The sequence below is a fragment of the Coenobita brevimanus genome, chromosome 103, assembly GCF_032717465.1.
Source record: "Coenobita brevimanus isolate Jiangsu-jjx chromosome 103, ASM3271746v2, whole genome shotgun sequence".
Classification (NCBI taxonomy): domain Eukaryota; kingdom Metazoa; phylum Arthropoda; class Malacostraca; order Decapoda; family Coenobitidae; genus Coenobita; species Coenobita brevimanus.
The window spans coordinates 32,534,442-32,554,726 of record NC_137056.1 but is presented as its reverse complement, the minus strand read 5'-3'; the positions used below and the strand labels follow the sequence as shown (position 1 = coordinate 32,554,726).

Genomic DNA, 20,285 nt, shown 5'->3' with positions numbered 1-20,285 from the left:
CTCAAACAACTGAAAATACTTTGTTAAATCAGATTCATTAAAAGGAGGGACAAGTTTAACATTTTTAGCCACATCAAAATCATCAGAGCTAGATGATCCAGTTCCACCTTGTTTCATGCGATACTCATGGTCTGCCTGAATCCTAGCAAGTTCAACTTGTGCGTGAAACTCAGCCTCCTTAACATCAGCCTCCTTAGCACGTGCTTGAAATTCAGCTTTCTTCACACGAGCCTCCTGCAGGGCTAGCTGTAACTTACCTAATTCAATCTGCATTTGCTCATTTGGAGGAGTTACATTAAACAAGCTTTCATTAATCATGTCAACAATTTGATCTTTAGAATGATGAGAGCGAACAGCAATTCCCAATTGTTGAGCAACAAGCTTAAGTTCATTCTTTGTTCTGTTTTCTACATCACACACTGTTTGCATATTTGACAAAAAATCTTTGGCTTCATCAAGTGTAGTAATAGTAGACATAATTAATAAGTAACAGTCACAAAATATCAAGCAATATCCTTATGATAATATCCTGAATATCCTGATATGAGGTCGCCAAATTTATGTTACGGAACAGAGAAAGATAACGTACACTTTAAGTGAGAATACTAAAAATCACTACTGTCCCGCAAAGTTCCAGGTTCAAAACAAAAGAGTTAGGTAAAATTACAAGTTAAAGTTTAATGCTCAAACTAACAACAAAACATTCAGAACTCATAGGGATAATGTAATGGCAAATAAACAGGTTAAATATATGGTTAACTGCAATAGCCTCTATTAACACGAAATTAGCAAGAGTAAATTTATCTAAGTCAGCCCTGATAAAATGAAAATACACCTGGTAATGCTCAGTGAATGCCAGATAAATTATTACAGATACAAACTATTATCAAAAATGACTGACATAAAGAACCTTACAAGAATTACAAAAACTTCACTAGGCCTACAAATTAACCTTATGCTACACAGTACAAGAAAAAATACAACAGTTATACTCAAATTACACACAGCTGCTAGATGTTTGGAGATTTCTTGAGGAAACACAATAATAATATCTGTACAAGGGAGGACAGAGATGTGAACAAAATGAGGAGCAGATCTAAGTGGCAATGATGCAGAGACTGAGCTCATTATATAGGGGCCAGCAGAGCTTGATACAACTTGTAAGAAGGACGCGCAAATGAAGCCATGGGGACAAAGAGTTGACAATCCCGCTTTGAATAACAGAGAGAACGACTTACTCTACTATAACGGTAGAAGGGGGGGACTGAGGCAGAACACGCTCGTGATCAAACATGCAGCATACTGTGCGCTAAAATTACACAAAGGATTATGAAATCATAGGCTATGTAACAGTGTGTGTGTGTGTGTGTGTGTGTGTGTGTGTGGTGGTAGGGTTTGTGGCAGTGGTGAATGGGTGGGTGGTATTGATGGTAGATTGTGTGGCAGCAGTGGTAGGGTTTATGGTGGTGGTGGTGGTGGTAGGGTGTGTGGTAGTGGTGGTAGGGTGTGTGGTAGTGGTGGTAGGGTGTGTGGTAGTGGTGGTAGGGTGTGTGGTAGTGGTGGTAGGGTGTGTGGTAGTGGTGGTAGGGTGTGTGGTAATGGTAGCAGGGTGTGTGGTAGTGGCGGTAGGGTGTGTGGTAATGGTGGTAGGTGTGTGGTAGTGGTGGGAATGTGTGTGGTTGTGCTGGGAGTGTGTGGCAGGGTGTATGGTAGTGGTGGTAGGGAGTATCATAGTGGTGGTGGGGGGGGTAGTAGTGGTAGCGTATGGTAGTGGTGGTAGGGTGTATGGTAGTGGTGGTAGGCTGTGAGTGTGGCAGGGTGTGTGTGAGTTTAGGAGTGTAGGTAGCGATGGTGGTGGTGGTAGGAGGGTTGTTGGCAGTGATGGAAGATGGTGGTAGTTGTGGTTTGAGGGGGGAAAGCACGATCCTTCCCTCCCTCTTACCCTGACTGAGCCTTCCCAAACACACCCACCCCTATACAAACCCCCCACACACACACTCCTAAATCTCCTCACTTACCCTTACATTTTCCTCAATTCCTCTTTCTCTTTCTGGGTTTAAATGAAGATTGTTTGCATCCCTTCTTCTTTGCAAATACAGTACTTTATTTAATCTCTTTCTGCTTTCGTTTCCAAGATAATTTTCAGTACAATTCTAGTCTCCAGCTCATCCCTCATACCTTCCTGCTACAGCTTCCCTTCAATTTCTCCCCTCCCTCCTCTCTCAAGCATGGTCATAACTTGTGGTCTGCCCTATACACCACAGCCCACAGTCTGTCCTTTGCTTTCTCCTTCTCCTTCCCCCCATCCTTCACTCTGTCCCTCCTTCCTTTCTTTCCTTCCCTTCACTTCAACTCTCCCTCCTTCCCCGTCATCCTTCCTTCCTTTACTGCTTTCCCTTTCCTTCCTTCCTTTTACTACCACCCTTCCTCGTTTCCTTCCTTCCGTTTTCTCCCTTGGCTACCCCTCTTCCTCATCGTCTTCCATTCCTCCCTCCTGCACTTTCTCCCTCCATTCACTCATATCTAAGTACTTTCTCTTTCCCCCTCTCCCTTTCCCTCCCTCCCTCCCTTCTTCTCTCTTAAATCCCCATTCCTTTTCCTGCAGTTTCGCTTCATACCAAAACTCCTTCCCAATTTCTCTCTCCCATTTTGCCTTCTTAACCTTTATCGCCGTGAATCCGGTCACGTATTGTACTGTATTGTCGTATTTCTGCTGTTTCCCACGACGTTACTGAGCTAAGGGAAAACTCTCGCACCGATGGAGTCCATGAAAGCCATATCTAACCCCTCCACTCCAAAACGCTTCTGCTAATCTAAATAATATATATGAAATGGGAGAAATGGCGTTCCCCCAAGCTAGACCCTGTATTGGACCATATAGCCCCGCTAGGTTACAGGAGCGCGCTACCTCTCCCGGCACCTAAATAATATGAAAGTAGCAAAGAATAATAAGAGTACGTCTGCGGACTGAAATGGTCGAATCTCAGGGTACGACTTTTCCATTTTTACTCTTGCTAGCGTCAGAAGATTTTACCCGCCACTTGGGAAGCCTCGGAGGTTTGAGGGTTAACAAAATCCAAGTCACATAAGTATATACTCAAGCCACGCAAGACAGCCCATCAAACGTCCATCGACATATAGAAAATATCTAATAGTTGCCTTTTCTTTTAATCGTTATCGGCAGAAAACTGACTTAGTGTCCTATGTCTGGCAAAAGCTGGAATACACCACCAAAATTATCCCCGACCATGAGTGGAGCAACTGTGAATCTTAACAGTATCAGGCTCTCCTCTATACTTTCAGCTTAATAATTTAGCTAAGTACCAAAGAAAACGCACCCTACGTAGTGTTAACTCCCTCAACCAGATGACGTTGTCCCATTTTATTCTTGCTAATTTAAAGACGATTTAATTCAGCTTAGGAAAGACTTTTCATGTTCGTATGGTATTTTATAATGGATCCGACATGCTTGCACGCGTTGCCTTTGGTCACCTAATGGCAACTCTCCACGCTGCTCTATCTCTGGTTGCTCACCTATTTAGTTCCATATCCCTGAGGTCACACTCTATGACCTCGTCCCAGGTCTTCGGTCTGCCTCTTGCAACCCTACCTTCGACGCTCACACTCCTCACCTTCCGCACCAATAGTAATCCTCCATTCTCTCAGCATGCCTAAACCATCTCGAACTACCCCTCTCGTCACAGCACCCAATACATTCAGGTCCCATCCTTCCTCTCAACCCTTCAATCGCTATCCAAACCCCTCCCCTCTCAGGCCTCGCATTCAAGGATGCACCACACACCCATCTAATCACTGTAATTTCTGTGTTCAAGGGATTAGTCAAGGCTAAATCTAACCCTCCAGTCCAAAAAATATATATCTAAGCTATTTAGATCCGTTTGCAGATAGCAAGAATAAAACATGCTTCACCGTAGTAAATGAGTTAAGACCTGGTGGTGGAAAGACAAAACAGACAATGAGTAGTGTACTATGAATGAGTATAATCTGTGTGACCATGATAACAGAACTGGCTGCACTGAGAACACTTGCACCCATCACTGTCGCTCTAATATGTTTACATTACATACGATTAACTACTATACACGCCTACGCAGATATCGTAAGTATAAGATAGGCTATATTACATTGAGAACTCTTGTATCCATTAACGTAGGGCAATTATGTTTACGGAAAGAAAAAAAAATCCTACATTAACCTCCCTTTCCTTGGGGGAAGCAGCCTAGGTATATAGATAGATAGATAGACATTAACCCATTTGAGACGTATGGCCCCGGGGCTAAGCAACCGTCAACCGGAGCAGTAAAGGGTAGATGACCGGCCTACATACTGTGGTGACTTTACCAGTATGTTTACATTGCACACATCAACCCCCCTGAGTACGGCAAGGTCTTTTGCAATTTATTTCTGCTACAGACAAACGACTTTATTCACCTTGGGGATCAAGCATTTTTCCATTTTTCTACTTCTATTTATTTTATTTTACTTGCTACGGATTTTTGGTACTGGAGGGGTTAACGAAGGCCATATTAATTGCGTTCGAAGAGTCCCTTCTGAGTGTGAATTTAATCGTTTGCAATTAGCAAGAATATACTGTGTGTCACCGCACTAAAGGATTAAATACAGTACTGCGCACGTCAGCAGAGACAGCACGTACAAGACTGGTTATGCAAATAGGAGAAAGCAAGTTATCTTCCCAAGGTTTGACGAATACTTACCAGAAAACTCGAGCCATCTAAAACACTCATTAGTGAAAAGGAGGGTTTTATTTTGGTTCGCCAGATGCAAATTTTCTTCAAGCAGAATTTACACGATTTTTTTTTTTTCCAGTGTACAGTTGCGGGCAAATACTGATCCACTCCATAATGATAATTAGCCAGATCGTGAGCAACGACTTTCGAAACATCAGATGACATTTTGGAGCTCAACAAACATTCCAAAACACTGTCAAACTGTTATACGTGTTCAGCTAAAATGAGGAACGATATTATAGTTAGGGACTGTACAAGACAGCTGCCCTTCAACACAAGATCAGAAAAGACAAAATTAAATAAAAGAAAACAATGCAACCTGATGACACATTTTTTCAGAAGTGTGTAAAAACTGGACGGAATAAAGTTGTGCTGCCTCCACTGACCTCATCAGCCCCAGCAGTACGATTATACTATTTTATTCTTGTTACAGCCTCATGATTTTATCAACTCCTTCTGCTGGACCAGGCCTCAATTTATTCTTGCTGTATACCAGACGATTTAATTCAGATTAGGAAAGCGCCATCGCGGTGAAGGGGCGAGGGCAATATGTACACCCAATCGAAGCCCATCCTAAGTTCCACGAAAGCTTCTGCAGACAACAAGAATAAAGTAAAAAGGGCGTCATCGTATAGAGTTAAACTTCAGTCTTATAGTGACTGGATTAGCTCTCTTGGCACGATAACGCTTTTATCTATTTTACCCTTGCTACAGCCACACGATTTTACTCACTTTGGACAGATCCCTGGAATGATGGGGATACACTCTTCCCATAAACCATTATAACGTGATGCTTAATTTTCTATTAATTATTGCTATCGCCACACAATACTTCTTAGCTTACTTCTTTCCACTGTTCTCACTAAATGGCAAAGGAATAAACGAAACGCGTCCTAAACTTTTCACTAACAGAGATCTTTTACCCCCCTTTAGTCGGAAGGAGATGGCTTATATACATTAAGTAAAATCGTCAAGCTGCAGCAAGAATAAAACAAAATGATGTCACCGTAAAGCCTCATCACTGTGACCTCTGCCCCAAGCTTAACCCCCTTCAAAGTTTAATTTTTAGTCTTCCCATTCCAAACTACCTGTACTCTATTTTGCTCAGGGAAGTAGCCAACTGCAACTGTCTGCCTATCTATCTCTTTACATATTTATCGCCAGACGCCTTCATCCCTTGCGGGGTGGCCACAACGAATCGCCTCCAAGTCATCCTGTCCTCTGCTATCAGGCTGCCTATTCTCCAACTCACCCCTCTCTCATATACCTTCACCTCACCCTTCCATCTCATCCTGCTCCTTCTCCCATTCTCCCCTTCCGTCTCACTCACATGCCTTACTCTGGGCAGTCTCTCATTCCCTATCTTCTTCACATCGTCAAACCATCTCAAAGTATTTCTCCTAATGCTACTACATCCACATTCACCACAACGTTCCTTCACTTCCTCAATATTCAGTCTTTCTCTCCACGTAGCTCCACATGCTCCTCTCAGATAACTACAAGTCTTTGGTCTTTAATCTCTCTCACAAAGTTACGTTAACGCCTTTATTTGGCTTCCCTTCTTTTATTTCTGTACCGACCTACAATCCCACTTCCAATTCTTGTCTATATTACATTTATCCTTATATTCCCTTCCCATTAATCCCTTGCTCTCCCAGTGGTTAAACTTCTTTCTCATATAGCTATAAAATTCGCTTGTATTCTCCACACAACAGAAAGGGAGGAATGCTACGGCAGGCCTTCTCTCTCTCTCTCTCTCTTACACACACACACACACACACACACAAAGGGTAAAGGCGTGGGCCAGTTCAGCTCGTCTCTGATTGGTTCTCGCGGGCGGTGGGTCAAGTCTCAACCAATCACCGCTCACCACACTCTTCCCTTTAACTCTCTACTACTGCCATCCCTCCCTCTGGAATTTTTAGCTGTAACAGAAGATTAACGCTAGAATATGGTGACAGCTACGATGAAGTACTACGGGAAGTATGTAGAGCCACAACTTTTTTTTTTTTTTTATACGAAAGTCTGGGCCAAGTTAAAGTGAAGAGAGCAGAACTGCCTCACAGGATCTCTAATAGTACTCTCTCTCGGGTTAAGCTCTCGGCGGAGAATTTTCTACTCTTATAGCCGATAACGTCAGACTATTTCACTATGCTCAAGAGAAATCCAAGACACCATAACACAAGAGCACTCACAGAGCCCATACCTCCGCCTTGGGACCTCTATCCCCTCGTCCTTTCAGGTTTTTCGTACACTTGACGGCGAATTTTGACCTTTTTTCACCCATAATTAATCCCTTCTTCCTATGATGGTTCTCAATTATTCCAATATAAACAGTTCTTTCCACAATTTTGGTCAGACAAATAAGACAGACAGACACAGACTAAATGAACCATAAAAACTTCCTTGGCCGCAGGAAACTCATTCCTATTTTATCTTACGATGGACGGACATATTTTAGCTCAGGGACAGGCACTGCAGCTAATGCGGTAATAAAATCGTTTGGCAATGACCTCAGTAACATCCCTACCATGAGAAGGAACAGTGGTAACAGTATCAACCCCTTCAATCCGATGACGCTTTCTATATTTCATTCTTGCTGTCTCTTGGCGATTATATTCGGCTTTGGGAGGGAAACCATGTGTAGCGAAAAGGTAAACGACCGCTGTATCTAACCCCTTCAGTTCGAAATGTCCCTCCAAAGCTGAATATAACTGCGTGAAGATAGGAATAAGTTCTAAATGAAAAATGCATCACTGAACTGAGGGGGGCTAACTCAACCTCCTGACTCAGCTGAATAAAACTCAAGTGTTAGCAAGGATATACCATGAGAAGGCGCGACCATGACGTTGCTAACATAAACTATGATACACAGTTATAACGTCTTGGCTATAAAGTAGCCTTAACTGTTTACCGGGTATGTGTTTTCTTCAACGTATGATAATTTTATATTTTTCTGTAGCTTACAAATTATATGTCAAAAATAAAAGGTAAACTGTACGATTTGTAAGGCGTGGGTGATATGGCAGTAGCGGCCTACCCCATTACCCCTACCCTATCCCATCTCACAGCCTCCCCCCCCCACTCTCTCTCTCTCTGCCCTCCCCTACAACCCATATGGCAAACAACGACACCACTCACTGCCCCTACACCACGTCTGTAACTCTGTCTGGTATCCATTTATCCTGCCTTCCTTCACAGCCTTTTCCACTCATCCCTCCTTCTCTTGTCCTATCCATCCTTCTCTTCACTACATGCGTACCCTCCCTCCCTCTATTTCGTCAACCATTTAGCATTTTCCAAGTCCATCCTTCAAATCCTTTCCCCCTCCTTCTTCATCCATCTTCTCCATGAAATAAACACAATCTCCTATATCCTATCTCTTTTCCAAAGTTAATTACGTATTCACTCTTCCTTTCCACCCATTTTCTCTCTCTTCCTCGTCCTCCTCTTTCGATGTAGCTTTCTCCCGGCCAGACATATCTTCACTCCCCCTCTCTGATATTCCCTTTCTCTTGCTTTCACTCACACTTTTCTTGATCTTGTACGCTTGGAATCCAACCCTTCTCTCTGTATGACTCTCCAGTAGTCTCTCTCTCTCAAAGGTTGAAGTGGCAGGACAGATACATGGCACAGACGGTGAAACTGATAGTAACACAGTGATATGGTGTACGTTGGGGTTATCTGACTGCTGTGGACAGACGCTTCCATGCGAGTATCCACCACACAAACAAAAGCAGCAGTCAGCGGGGCTCGAATACACTCTAGATGTCCCCTGGTCTTGCCTGTGTCAAATCGCCCTCCTTCCTCTGGTCTCCCTTTGTCTCCTCTTATACCCTTGAGCCCGATGATGTCTTTTGTATTTTGCTCTTCCTTAGGGCAGACTTTTCGAATGGGAGGGATTAGACTCAGCCTACATGATCTCTTCAGTCTGAGGGGTCTTTCCTGAGTTGATTAAAACTGAGTGAGAGTAGGATGAATAAGACGTCCTTGTGAGAGAGGATTTACCACTGACCCCTGACATATCAACCTCCACTGCCCCTCACTAACACCACACCACGACACTTCTCACAACCTACCCTCTTCCCACCACTCATTCTCGCCATGCTTGTTCCTATTTTCTCCAACCTTTTCCATCATCCTCGTTCCTGTTTTCTCCACTCTTTTCAACCATCCTCTCTCCTCACACCTTCCCATCGTCCTTCCTTCTATCCTCAGGTCATTCCCTCTGCCCTCCAACCCTTTTTACCTTTTTTTCTCCTCCCCCTCCCCCTCCTCGTTTCTGACCTCACACGCTCCTTTCTTCCCTCCATCCTTCCACATCAGTTTCCAATTCCTCTGCTTTTTTTTTTTCCCTCCGCCATTCTTCCTCGCCGTTCTCTTCGCTTAATATAATTCCATTTTCCCCTTAATTACAGTACAGATTATTCTAACACGAGGTGGACCCTTGCTAGCTGCTTTTTTTCTTCATTATATTATTCATATGAAATAATTCCTTACCTCTGAGTCAGAGCTCTCCCACACTCCCAACCCCCGCCGCAGTTGCAAACATTAACCCTTTCACTACAATGAGCCCTTTATTTTTATTACTGCTGCCAAAAAAATAGGGTAGATGCTTGAGGGAGGAGATTACAACAACTACACTATTACGAGAGGCTTTCCCTCTGGGAGTAGCATGAAAATACATCTATACCAGCGTAACAATCCAATGGTTGCTGCAAAGAGAATTAGTCTGGGTGATGGGAGACTCTGTCGCTACCGTACCTTTTCACAATTCCCTCGAGTGGCAGAAGGCTTAAATTCAGGCCTGTCGACTGCATGAGGATCATTAACCCTTTTAATATGGTGACGCCTTTATCAACAGTTTGGTAAAGACTTCCAAGTGGACGGCATTTACCGTCAATCTCTACCGTAATACAAATCAGCAAACTCTCATCCCTTTTCTGTCCAGCTCTCTAATGCAAGAGTTAACCGTTACTCCCAGTCTTTCATTTATGCAACAGGTCAGCTCTGGAACTATCTCCCTCTGTCTGTATTTCCTGCTGCCTATGATCTCCAGTCTTTCAAACGTAGTGTGTCCAGGCATCTCAAAATGATCGGATCTTGAATTTGGCTCTCTATTGTATTTTGTTTTTCTCTTGGAGGGAACTGTTACTGCGGGCTCATGGCCTTTGGTTCCTTCTTCCTCGCATAGAAAAAAAAAAAAATGGTTTAGAGATCACAAGACTAAACTATACAAGGACGTCAACATATTGAAGGGATTAACACAAACAATCATTAGCTACGGACTGATTTGCTTAACCTTACCTGGAGGAGCTTGAATCGGACGTCAGCTGAGACGATGACGATGACGCGGTACACGAGCCACAAGGCGGTGACGGCGGTGAGGAGGACCAGCCAGAACCACAGGAATATGTAGATTTTCTCGTTGATGATGTTCACAGCCAACACACACATCGTATCGTGGGTTTCGATCGTACCAGAACCTCCAAATTTCCTGTAAGCACACAGAAGAAAAATATATAATAATAATAATGATAATAATAATATAAATAATAATAATAATATAAATAATAATAATAATAATAAATAACAATAATAATATAAATAATAATAATAATAATAATAATAATAATTAATAATAATAATAACAAGTAGTGCCAGGCACAACAACCCTCGCCTGAGAGCAGTTATTTTATTTTCAACCGTTTTCAACTTATAGCCCTCTGAAAATCCGTGGTCTTGCGTTTGACCTTTCGAGGTCGCTCAAGGGCAATGGTCATGGTGTCAAATGAACGCCCATATGAGGCTTCCTGTAACTTGATAACAGTAAATCTCTATATCTTCAACCAGTTTCGAGTTATATTTCCCCGAATATCCGTGACCTTAAGTTTGACCTTTCAAGGTCGCCTAAGGTCAAGGGTCATGGTACCAATTAAAAGCCCATGTGGGACTTCTTATATCTTGAAAATAAACAATATCTATCTGTAAACATTTTCAAGTTATAGCCCCCGGAATATTCGTGACCTTGAGTTTGACCTTTTACGGTCGCTCAAGGTAAAAAGTCTTGGTGCCACATGAAAGGCCATACGGGAGGAGTTACTGTATGCCGATAATAGTAACTGTCTCTATCTTCAACCGGTGTCAAGTTATAGCCCCCTGAAAATTAGTGACCTTGATTTTGACCTTTCAGGGTCACTCAATTACATAAAAAATTTGATCACTTTCTTATGGAACCAATGCCCACATATCATGAAAGTTTCATGTATTTTCATTCAGCCGTTTTTCCGTAATGTTGCTCACAAAGAAACTCAACCAAAAACAAGACATCACCAAGAAGGAAAAAGTGGATGTCAGATGAAACATGGAATGCAATTCAGAAAAGGAAAGAAGCGAAGTTAAGAGGTGAAGAACAACATGTGATGGCCAGGTAGATGAAATACTTAGAGCAAAGTACTGGAGTTTACATTCTGAAGTAAAAAGACTCGTTAGACGTGATAAGAGGAGGCTATACGATGAAAAAGCAACAGAGACAGAAATTAAGTAAAAATGACGGTCAGAGCACAGGAGCAGCGTATCAGGCCATAAAGGAGTTAACTGGGACTGAAAAGGGAAGGAAGGAAATACCTGTACGAGACAGGAATGGTAACTTGATAACTAAGGATTTGGATATAAAAGGAAGGTGGAAAGAGCATTTTGAAGCTGTTCTGAATAGACCAATCCCAGCTGAAGAGGACATTTTGCCAACCGAGACAGATCTGCAGATAGAAACAGGGGATATAACCTTGGAAGAGGTAGCAAAATCTATAAAGAAATTAAAGAATTTTAAGGCCCCAGGAGAGGATGGAATATTTCCTGAAATGCTTAAAGTGGAAAAATGATGACTTGATGAATGTGCTTTTGAAACTTTTTAATGTGGCTTGGGATAACGGTGGAATTCCAGAGTGTGGAAAATGGAGTGATTATAAAAATACCAAAAAAGGGAGATTTAAGTGTGTGTGGAAATCGGAGGGAATAACTGACACCTGTAGTTGCAAAAGTCTTTTCCAAAATCTTGAACAGAATCGAGCCAGTAATTGATAACATTTTAAGAGAAGAACAAGCGGGATTTAGAAAAAGTCAAGGTTGTAATGATCAGATTTTTATTGTAAGACATCTAATGCAACAAGATAAAGAGATGAAAATGCCACTTAGTATGTGTTTTGTGGATTTTGAAAAGGTGATTGATAGTGTTTCACGTGGAGCTATGATGAAAATTATGAGATTCTATGGCATACCAGAAAAGTTTGTAAATATTATTAGAAGCATGCATGAAGGCACTTTTTGTAAGGTAATGGTGGGTAGTTCTTTCAGTGATCCATTTGAGGTTAAGTCAGGAGTGATTCAAGAAGGAATTCTTTCGCCTTTACTGTTTGTTTTGGTTATGGATTATGTTATGAGAAAGGTTGTAAGGAGAACAGATGCAGGAATTAACTGGAAAGAAAATAAGAGGCTGATGGATTTGGATTATGCTGATGATATTGTACTGATTTGCGAAAGTATTTACGAGATGCAGAGGGTGCTTGATTGTCTGGTGGAGGAAGGAGAAAAAGTGGGATTGGTAATAAATTGTGGAAAGAGTGAAATTATTAATATGAACGTGGAAAATCAAACAGATTGTGTAACTGGGAATAATGTGGTGAAGAATGTAGAAAATTTTAAATATCTGGGAACGATTGTATCATCTAATGGATAATTAAACAATGAAAATGAGGAGAAATAGACAGGCTTGGCGAGCTGTTGGAATGCTGAAATCTGTTTGGAATAATAATATGTTTTCGGTACATACTACAGTAAAAATTTACAAGTCCATGGTTAGACCAATTTTAATTTAGGGGCACGAGTCATGGTACAGTACAATTACAACAGATTAGAAAGTATTAGGAATTGAGAATAAAATACTGAGGATTTTTGGGGTAAAGTGGCAAGACAGAGTTACAAATGAAAGAGTAAGGGATATTACGAGAGTGGAACTAATTGATGAATATGTGAGACTGTCTCGTTGTAAATGGCTGGGGCACATACATAGAAAAGAAAGCAGTTTAATACAGGATGTGCCAGAGTGGACTGCTAGAGGAAGAAGAGGCAGAGGTAGGCCGAGGGAAACCTGGTTGAGGACAATGAAAAGAGAAGCAGGAAAGGAGTGTTGGTGGGACCTGAAGGAGATGGCAAGAGACAAATATTGGTGGAGAGAGTTCATCAAGGCCCTTTGCATCTCGTGGGGTGCCACAGGAAATGATTGATTGATTTATCCCGTGATATATTATATATATATATAATACATATATAAAACCTCTGATATTCATGACCAGTAAGAGCATCGAATCATGGGTCTCGATTGTACCAGACCCTCCAAACTTCCTGCAAGGACACAAGCACAACTATTGATTGCACATATGAATAATCACAACATAAACCAAAGTTTTCTTCTGACAGAAAAAGAAAGTAAAATATAAATTTTTATTCGTTTTCCCGACAAACGATTTTCCTCAGACTACATCTAACAGTGAAGGGGGGAATGGTTGCTACCATAAAAGTCACCCAGGACTGCTAAGGGTGTCTGAGGTGGCTCCCCACAACCTCTTCCTTACCAGTTTATTTCTGTATTTATCCTGTTAGTATATTCTTGTATGCTATTTATGCAATCCAAATCGACAGCTACATAACGTACAAGGTAATACTAAGGTGCACAGGTATAAGTAACTGTTATGGAAGAGAAGTTAGAAGGCCTCCTTAGCCAATGAAAATAGGGCCAAAAAGCCACAACCAGCTGTTTTGTTTCTGCCAGGTGGAAATATTCGATTGGGTTAGATAAAACTAGGGTTAGGCAATGTCAAAAAATATTACTTTAGGCTCAACAGAAAAGGCTGAGTTGGGGCAGAAAAAGTTAGGTTAGATCAAATGAAGTAATGGGCATCACCCTGGAAGGAGAAAGCTTTGAGTGTGGTGCTGAGACGACATACTCTTCGTGAATACACAATTCACTCTCTCACTCTCTCTCCATGAAGGATCCACACACAGCCTTCTTCCCAACAGTTTCATTTCAATCCCTTCACCACTATGGGCTAATCCTAAATTGATTAACACCATCCAGTTGTGGAATGAGTAAAAGTACATCAGACGCCAATACTCTAAATGATGTCCTGAGATGAATATAACAGTCTGGTTGTAGCGCAAGCAAAATAAATCACTAAAATAAATACCTTGCATACATCAGTGGTCCACCTTTCCTTCAAGGCAGAATTACACTGCTGTCACATTCAATATTTGCCTAACCTTAATACAACCCCGTTTTCTTTCCTTGAGGATGAGAAAGTGAGACGGCAGTGGAGGTGAGGTGAAGAGATAATGCAGATGTGGTGGAGATAATGGAGGTGAGGTGAAGAGATAATGGAGGTGAGGTGAAGAGATACTGTGCGTGAGATGAAGTGATAATGGAGGTGAGGTGAAGAGATAATGGAGGTGAGGTGAAGCGATAATGAAGGTGAGGTGAAGCGATAATGAAGGTGAGGTGAAGCGATAATGAGGGTGAGGTGAAGTGATAATGAGGGTGAGGTGAAGCGATAATGAGGGTGAGGTGAAGCGATAATGAGGGTGAGGTGAAGTGATAATGAGGGTGAGGTGAAGTGATAATGAGGGTGAGGTGAAGCGATAATGAGGGTGAGGTGAAGTGATAATGAGGGTGAGGTGAAGCGATAATGAGGGTGAGGTGAAGCGATAATGAGGGTGAGGTGAAGCGATAATGAGGGTGAGGTGAAGCGATAATGAGGGTGAGGTGAAGCGATAATGAGGGTGAGGTGAAGCGATAATGAGGGTGAGGTGAAGCGATAATGAGGGTGAGCTGAAGAGATAATGAGGGTAAAGTGAAGCGATAATGAGGGTGAGGTGAAGCGATAATGAGGGTGAGGTGAAGCGATAATGAGGGTGAGGTGAAGCGATAATGAAGGTGAGGTGAAGCGATAATGAGGGTGAGGTGAAGCGATAATGAAGGTGAGATGAAGCGATAAGGAGGGTGAGGTGGAGCGATAAGGAGGGTGAGGTGAAGCGATAAGGAGGGTGAGGTGAAGTGATAATGGAGGTGAGGTGAAGCGATAATGAGGGTGAGGTGAAGCGATAATGAGGGTGAGCTGAAGAGATAATGAGGGTGAGCTGAAGAGATAATGAGGGTGAGCTGAAGAGATAATGAGGGTGAGCTGAAGAGATAATGAGGGTGAGGTGAAGCGATAATGGAGGTGAGGTGAAGCGATAATGGAGGTGAGGTGAAGTGATAATGAGGGTGAGGTGAAGCGATAATGAGGGTGAGGTGAAGCGATAATGAGGGTGAGGTGAAGCGATAATGAGGGTGAGGTGAAGCGATAATGAGGGTGAGGTGAAGCGATAATGAAGGTGAGGTGAAGTGATAATGGAGGTGAGGTGAAGTGATAATGAAGGTGAGATGAAGCGATAATGAGGGTAAGGTGAAGCGATAAGGAGGGTGAGGTGAAGTGATAATGGAGGTGAGGTGAAGTGATAATGGAGGTGAGGTGAGGGTGGAGATAGAAGAAAGCGAAGATAGAAGAGATAATGGGAGACGAGGAGAAAGCTGTGAGGAAGGTGGAGTTATCGAGCTGTAGAATGAAGGAGAAGAGGTAGAATGGAGGGGAAGTGGACATATTGGAGGGGAGGCAGGAGATAATGGAGGAGAGGTGGGGAGATAATAGAGGGGATGTGGGGAGATAATGAAAGGGGTGGGGAGATAATGGAGGGGAAGTGGAGATAATGAAGGGGGAGATGGAGATAATGGAGGGGAGGTGGGGAGATAATGGAGGGGAGGTGGGGAGATAATGGAGGGGAGGTAGGGATAATGGAGGGTAGGTGGAGAGATAATGGAGGGTAGGTGGAGATAATATAGAAGTGGTGATATTACAGGAGACGTGGGGAGACAATGGAGGGAAGGTAAACAGAAAAAGGAGGGGACGTGGTGAGAATGGAGGGAAGTTGTACATATAATGCTGATAGTGGAGGTAGTGGAGGGAAGGTGGGGAGATACATTACAGGAGGTGGAGAGAAGGTGGGGAGACACAGGGAGAGAGAATGGAGGGAGGTGAGATAGGGATGTAACGGAGAGATAAGGGAGGACGAAACAATAGAGACAGGGACCACACCAAGGAATTAGGCAGCCACAAACCAGACCTCTCTCTCATCTTTTTTTTCTTTTGTCTGCCCTGCTTTCTCTCAGTACCTCTCTCTCTCTCTCTCTCTCTCAACTCCACCCCCATTCCAGGCCCCAACCTTCTTCATTTCACAAGTATCCTCCTCCCATAGAGAATACCTCAACTTGTACTTTCCTTCCCCTCCTCCCCTCCCTTCCACTCATAGTCCCAGCATTCTTCCCTGCCTCCTCTCCTCTCCACTCCACTCCCAGCATCCCTCCCCTCCCAGTATCCCTCCCTACCTCCCCTCCCAGCATCCCTCCCTACCTCCTCTCCCAGCATCTCTCCCTACCTCCTCTCCCAGCATCTCTCCCTACCTCCTCTCCCAGCATCTCTCCCAGCATCTCTCCCTACCTCCTCTCCCAGCATCTCTCCCTACCTCCTCTCCCAGCATCTCTCCCTACCTCCTCTCCCAGCATCTCTCCCTACCTCCTCTCCCAGCATCCCTCCCTACCTCCTCTCCCAGCATCCTTCCTTACTTCCTCTCCCCTCCATTCCAAGAATCCCTCCCTACCTCCTCTCCCCTCAACATCCAGCATCCCTCCCTACCTCCTCTCCTCTCAACATCCAGCATCCCTCCCTACCTCCTCTCCTCTCAACATCCAGCATCCCTCCCTACCTCCTCTCCTCTCAACATCCAGCATCCCTCCCTACCTCCTCTCCCCTCAACATCCAGCATCCCTCCCTACTTCCTCTCCCCTTCACTCCCGGCGTCCCTCCCTACCTCCTCTCCACACCCAGCATTCTTCCTATCCCCTCTCCCATCCACACCCTGCATCCTTCCCTACCTCCTGTCCCTTCCATTCTTAGCAACCCTCACTACCTCCTCTCCCCTCCACTCCTACCATCCCTCCCTTTCTCCCCTCCACTTCCAGCACCCCTTCCTTCCTCCCCTCCACTTCCAGCATCCCTTCCTTCCTCCCCTCCACTTCCAGCATCCCTTCCTTCCTCCCCTCCACTTCCAGCATCCCTTCCTTCCTCCCCTCCACTTCCAGCATCCCTTCCTTCCTCCCTTCCACTTCCAGCATCCCTTCCTTCCTCCCCTCCACTTCCAGCACCCCTTCCTTCCTCCCCTCCACTACCAGGATCCTTTTACATACCACTCATTTTCCCTCTACTCCCACAAGTGCCCCTCACACCTCCCCAGCACAATACCCCCTGATTCCCACTTTCCCTCCTTCCTCCTCCTTTTCTCTCATTTTCCCTCCCGTATCCCACTTTTCTCTCCCTCTATCCTCCCTCTCTCTCCCAGCACCCCTTCCTTACCCCCACAAATTGTCCCATCCCCCACCAGTGCCCCCCTCGTCATACGACAACGCTCAGTTCCGTCCAGCCTCCATTGTTGTAACGTAATTTGTGTGTGTGTGTGTGTGTGTGTGTGTGTGTGTGTGTGTGTGTGTGTGTGTGTGTGTGTGTGTGTGTGTGTGTGTGTGTGTGTGTGTGTGTGCGTGTGTGTGCGCTGTGCGCGCGCGAGAGAGAGAGAGAGAGAGAGAGAGAGAGAGAGAGAGAGGGGCAGTGTTCTGTGTGTATGCCTGTGTGGATACGGATACGATAAATGTGTGTGTGTGTGAGACAAATTGTGATATGGGTGTGTGGATGCGTCTGGGGCTACAATGTGTGTGTATTAGGGGGAGAAAAAAAAAAAAAAAGTTCATAATGCTACGGTGTGTGTGTTAGCGGTGGGGTGGGGTGCGGGGGGGGGGGGGGGCAGTGTACGCGGCTGAGGGGTTACACGGTCCGTGTGGTGGCCGTGCCCCTGGCCTGGTGGTAGTCTGCCAGGTCCCGTTGAGGGCGGGTCACAAACTCCCCGCCAGCTGCCCTCACGGCGCCACACAACACACTACACCACCCTACCCTACACCCCACCACTACACCACCCTACCCTACACCCCACCACTACACCACCCTACCCTACACCCCACCACTACCCTACCACTACACCGTCCCACATACACACTACACCACCCTATCCCACACCCTTCCACCATACCATCCCACACAACACACTACACCACCCTACCCTACACCCCACCGCCACACCATTCAACACACCACCACCCTACCCCACACCCTTCCACCCCACCATCCCACACACACACTACACCACCCTACCCTACAGCCCACCACTACACCATCCCACACACCACCACCCTACCCTACACCCCACCACTACACCATCCCACACACCATCACCCTACCACTACACTATCCCACACAACACAGTACACCACCCTACTCCACACCCTACCAATACACCATCCCACACCCCACAGCCTACCACTACATCATCCCACACAACACAGCACACCACCGTACCCTACACCCCTCCAATACACCATCCCACACAGCACAGTAAACCACCCTACCCTATACCCCACCAATACACCATCCCACACAACACAGTACACCACCCTACCTTATACCCTACCATTACACCATCCCACATCCCACACCTTACCATTACACCATCCCACACACACACTGCACACTCCAACACTACACCATCCTACACACCACCACCCTACTCCACATCCTACCACACAACACACTACACCACCCTACCCCACACCCCACCACACCATCCCACACCCCACCACTACACCACCACCCTACCCCACACCCCACCACACCATCCCACACCCCACACACCACCACCCTACCCCACACCCTACCACCACATCATCCCACAGAACACAATATTACCGTACCCCACACCTCACTATACCATCCCACACACACTACACCAGCCAACCCCACATCTCACCACTACACCCTACACTAGGGCTCTTCACAGCACATCATTACACCATCCCACACTACTGTAAACTACTGTACTCACCACATAAAGCTACCTCATATCCCATACTGTACAATCCCACACTACACCAAACCACAGAACACTATACTACCTCTTCACGTTAAACATTACGTTACACTATAGGCTACCTCTTAAGTCTTAACCCCACCAAACTACCAAACCCCACCCGCCCTGCCCCACCACGCTACACCAGACTGCCCCATCATATTACACCCCTCCCCACCTCACTACGCCACACTACAGCACTAAATACATCATCATACCACACATTACATTACTCCCCCACCTCACACAACCCCACACCATCCAACCACCGTCACTTACGATCGCGAACTCATACATTAGATACAAATTAATAAGGCGCTTTGGTTTTGATTACATGCAACCCCTTCATCTCGAGCAGGTCACTTTTAGCATATACACTTGCTACATCGCACGATTTTACGGAGTTTCGGAGAGATTTTTCGAAATGGATGGGTTAGATATTGCTACTGCTAACTCTTTCAACACGAGAAGCCTTTTCCAAATTGAATAAAAACGTCCACATGTAACAGGAATTAACAAAACATGCCTCACCTAACTCACGGGGTTAATCATATCAATCGTTGTGTATTACTGTACATCAGGAACACCTTACCACACAGAAGGGCTGAACAAACGCTGCCTCTAACCCCTCCAGTTCTAAAGTATGTTGAAAAATCACACAGACGTAGCAAAACTAGTTTTGAAAAATCCGAGGGTTGCAACGATTTTCACCAGCATATTACATAAAAAATGTCTTAACTGTTCATTACCTATAGCGCCGGTAACTTCCTCATTATATTATAAAGAGCATAGCAAGTTGTGATATTTGGGAAATCTGACATAATTATAACATCATTCAACCTGAGAACCCTGTCGGAGGGACGTAGTTAAAAACCTCCATTAGCCCCATCAATGCTGACACGTAAGATGATGAAAATCGCCTGCTATCTGCAACAATTAAAGGCTGACAGGGTTGTGGATACATCTCTTCAACCCGAAGATGCCGCTCTTAATATAAAATTATACGATCAACTACAATCGTCTGGCGTTAGCATTTACCGCATTCAATCCTTCACTGTCCAATCAGGAGTGGAAATGCCCCGGGCTACATTATTCTGTCCACACATTTTAGGCGTCAGTACCAATAAGGTCATCTATGAGTGGCATTACATAAACCTTATACCCCATCCATACCTTGGAATTCGTCCATGAGTGGCATTACGTATGTCCACCCCAACCATACGTTGGAAGCAAACTCCACATCCAGGCGGAGCGCCTTACCTCACCACATCACCAGGCGCCCATTTATTGGATATATGGTTACCACTCGACGCTGAGACTGGTTTCTTGGTTTACAGAAAACCATTTAACTTGTCCATCTGTGTACAGTCACCTGAAGACAGCCCTACATCAAGTGGGTGGAAGATGGGCGTCGCCACCTGC

The 20,285-nt window shown here is 44.6% G+C and overlaps 1 protein-coding gene across 2 annotated transcripts in view; it reads right to left on the bottom strand.

Annotated features, from left to right (window-relative positions):
* LOC145415737 (innexin inx2-like) overlaps positions 1-20,285 on the bottom strand; it is a 196,438-nt gene that overhangs the window by 68,586 nt on the left and 107,567 nt on the right. For both annotated transcript variants that reach the window (XM_080284970.1, XM_080284969.1), the window contains exon 3: positions 10,077-10,266. In XM_080284970.1, the coding sequence (XP_080141096.1) occupies positions 10,077-10,266 (190 nt within the window). The remainder of the gene's footprint in view (positions 1-10,076; positions 10,267-20,285) is intronic.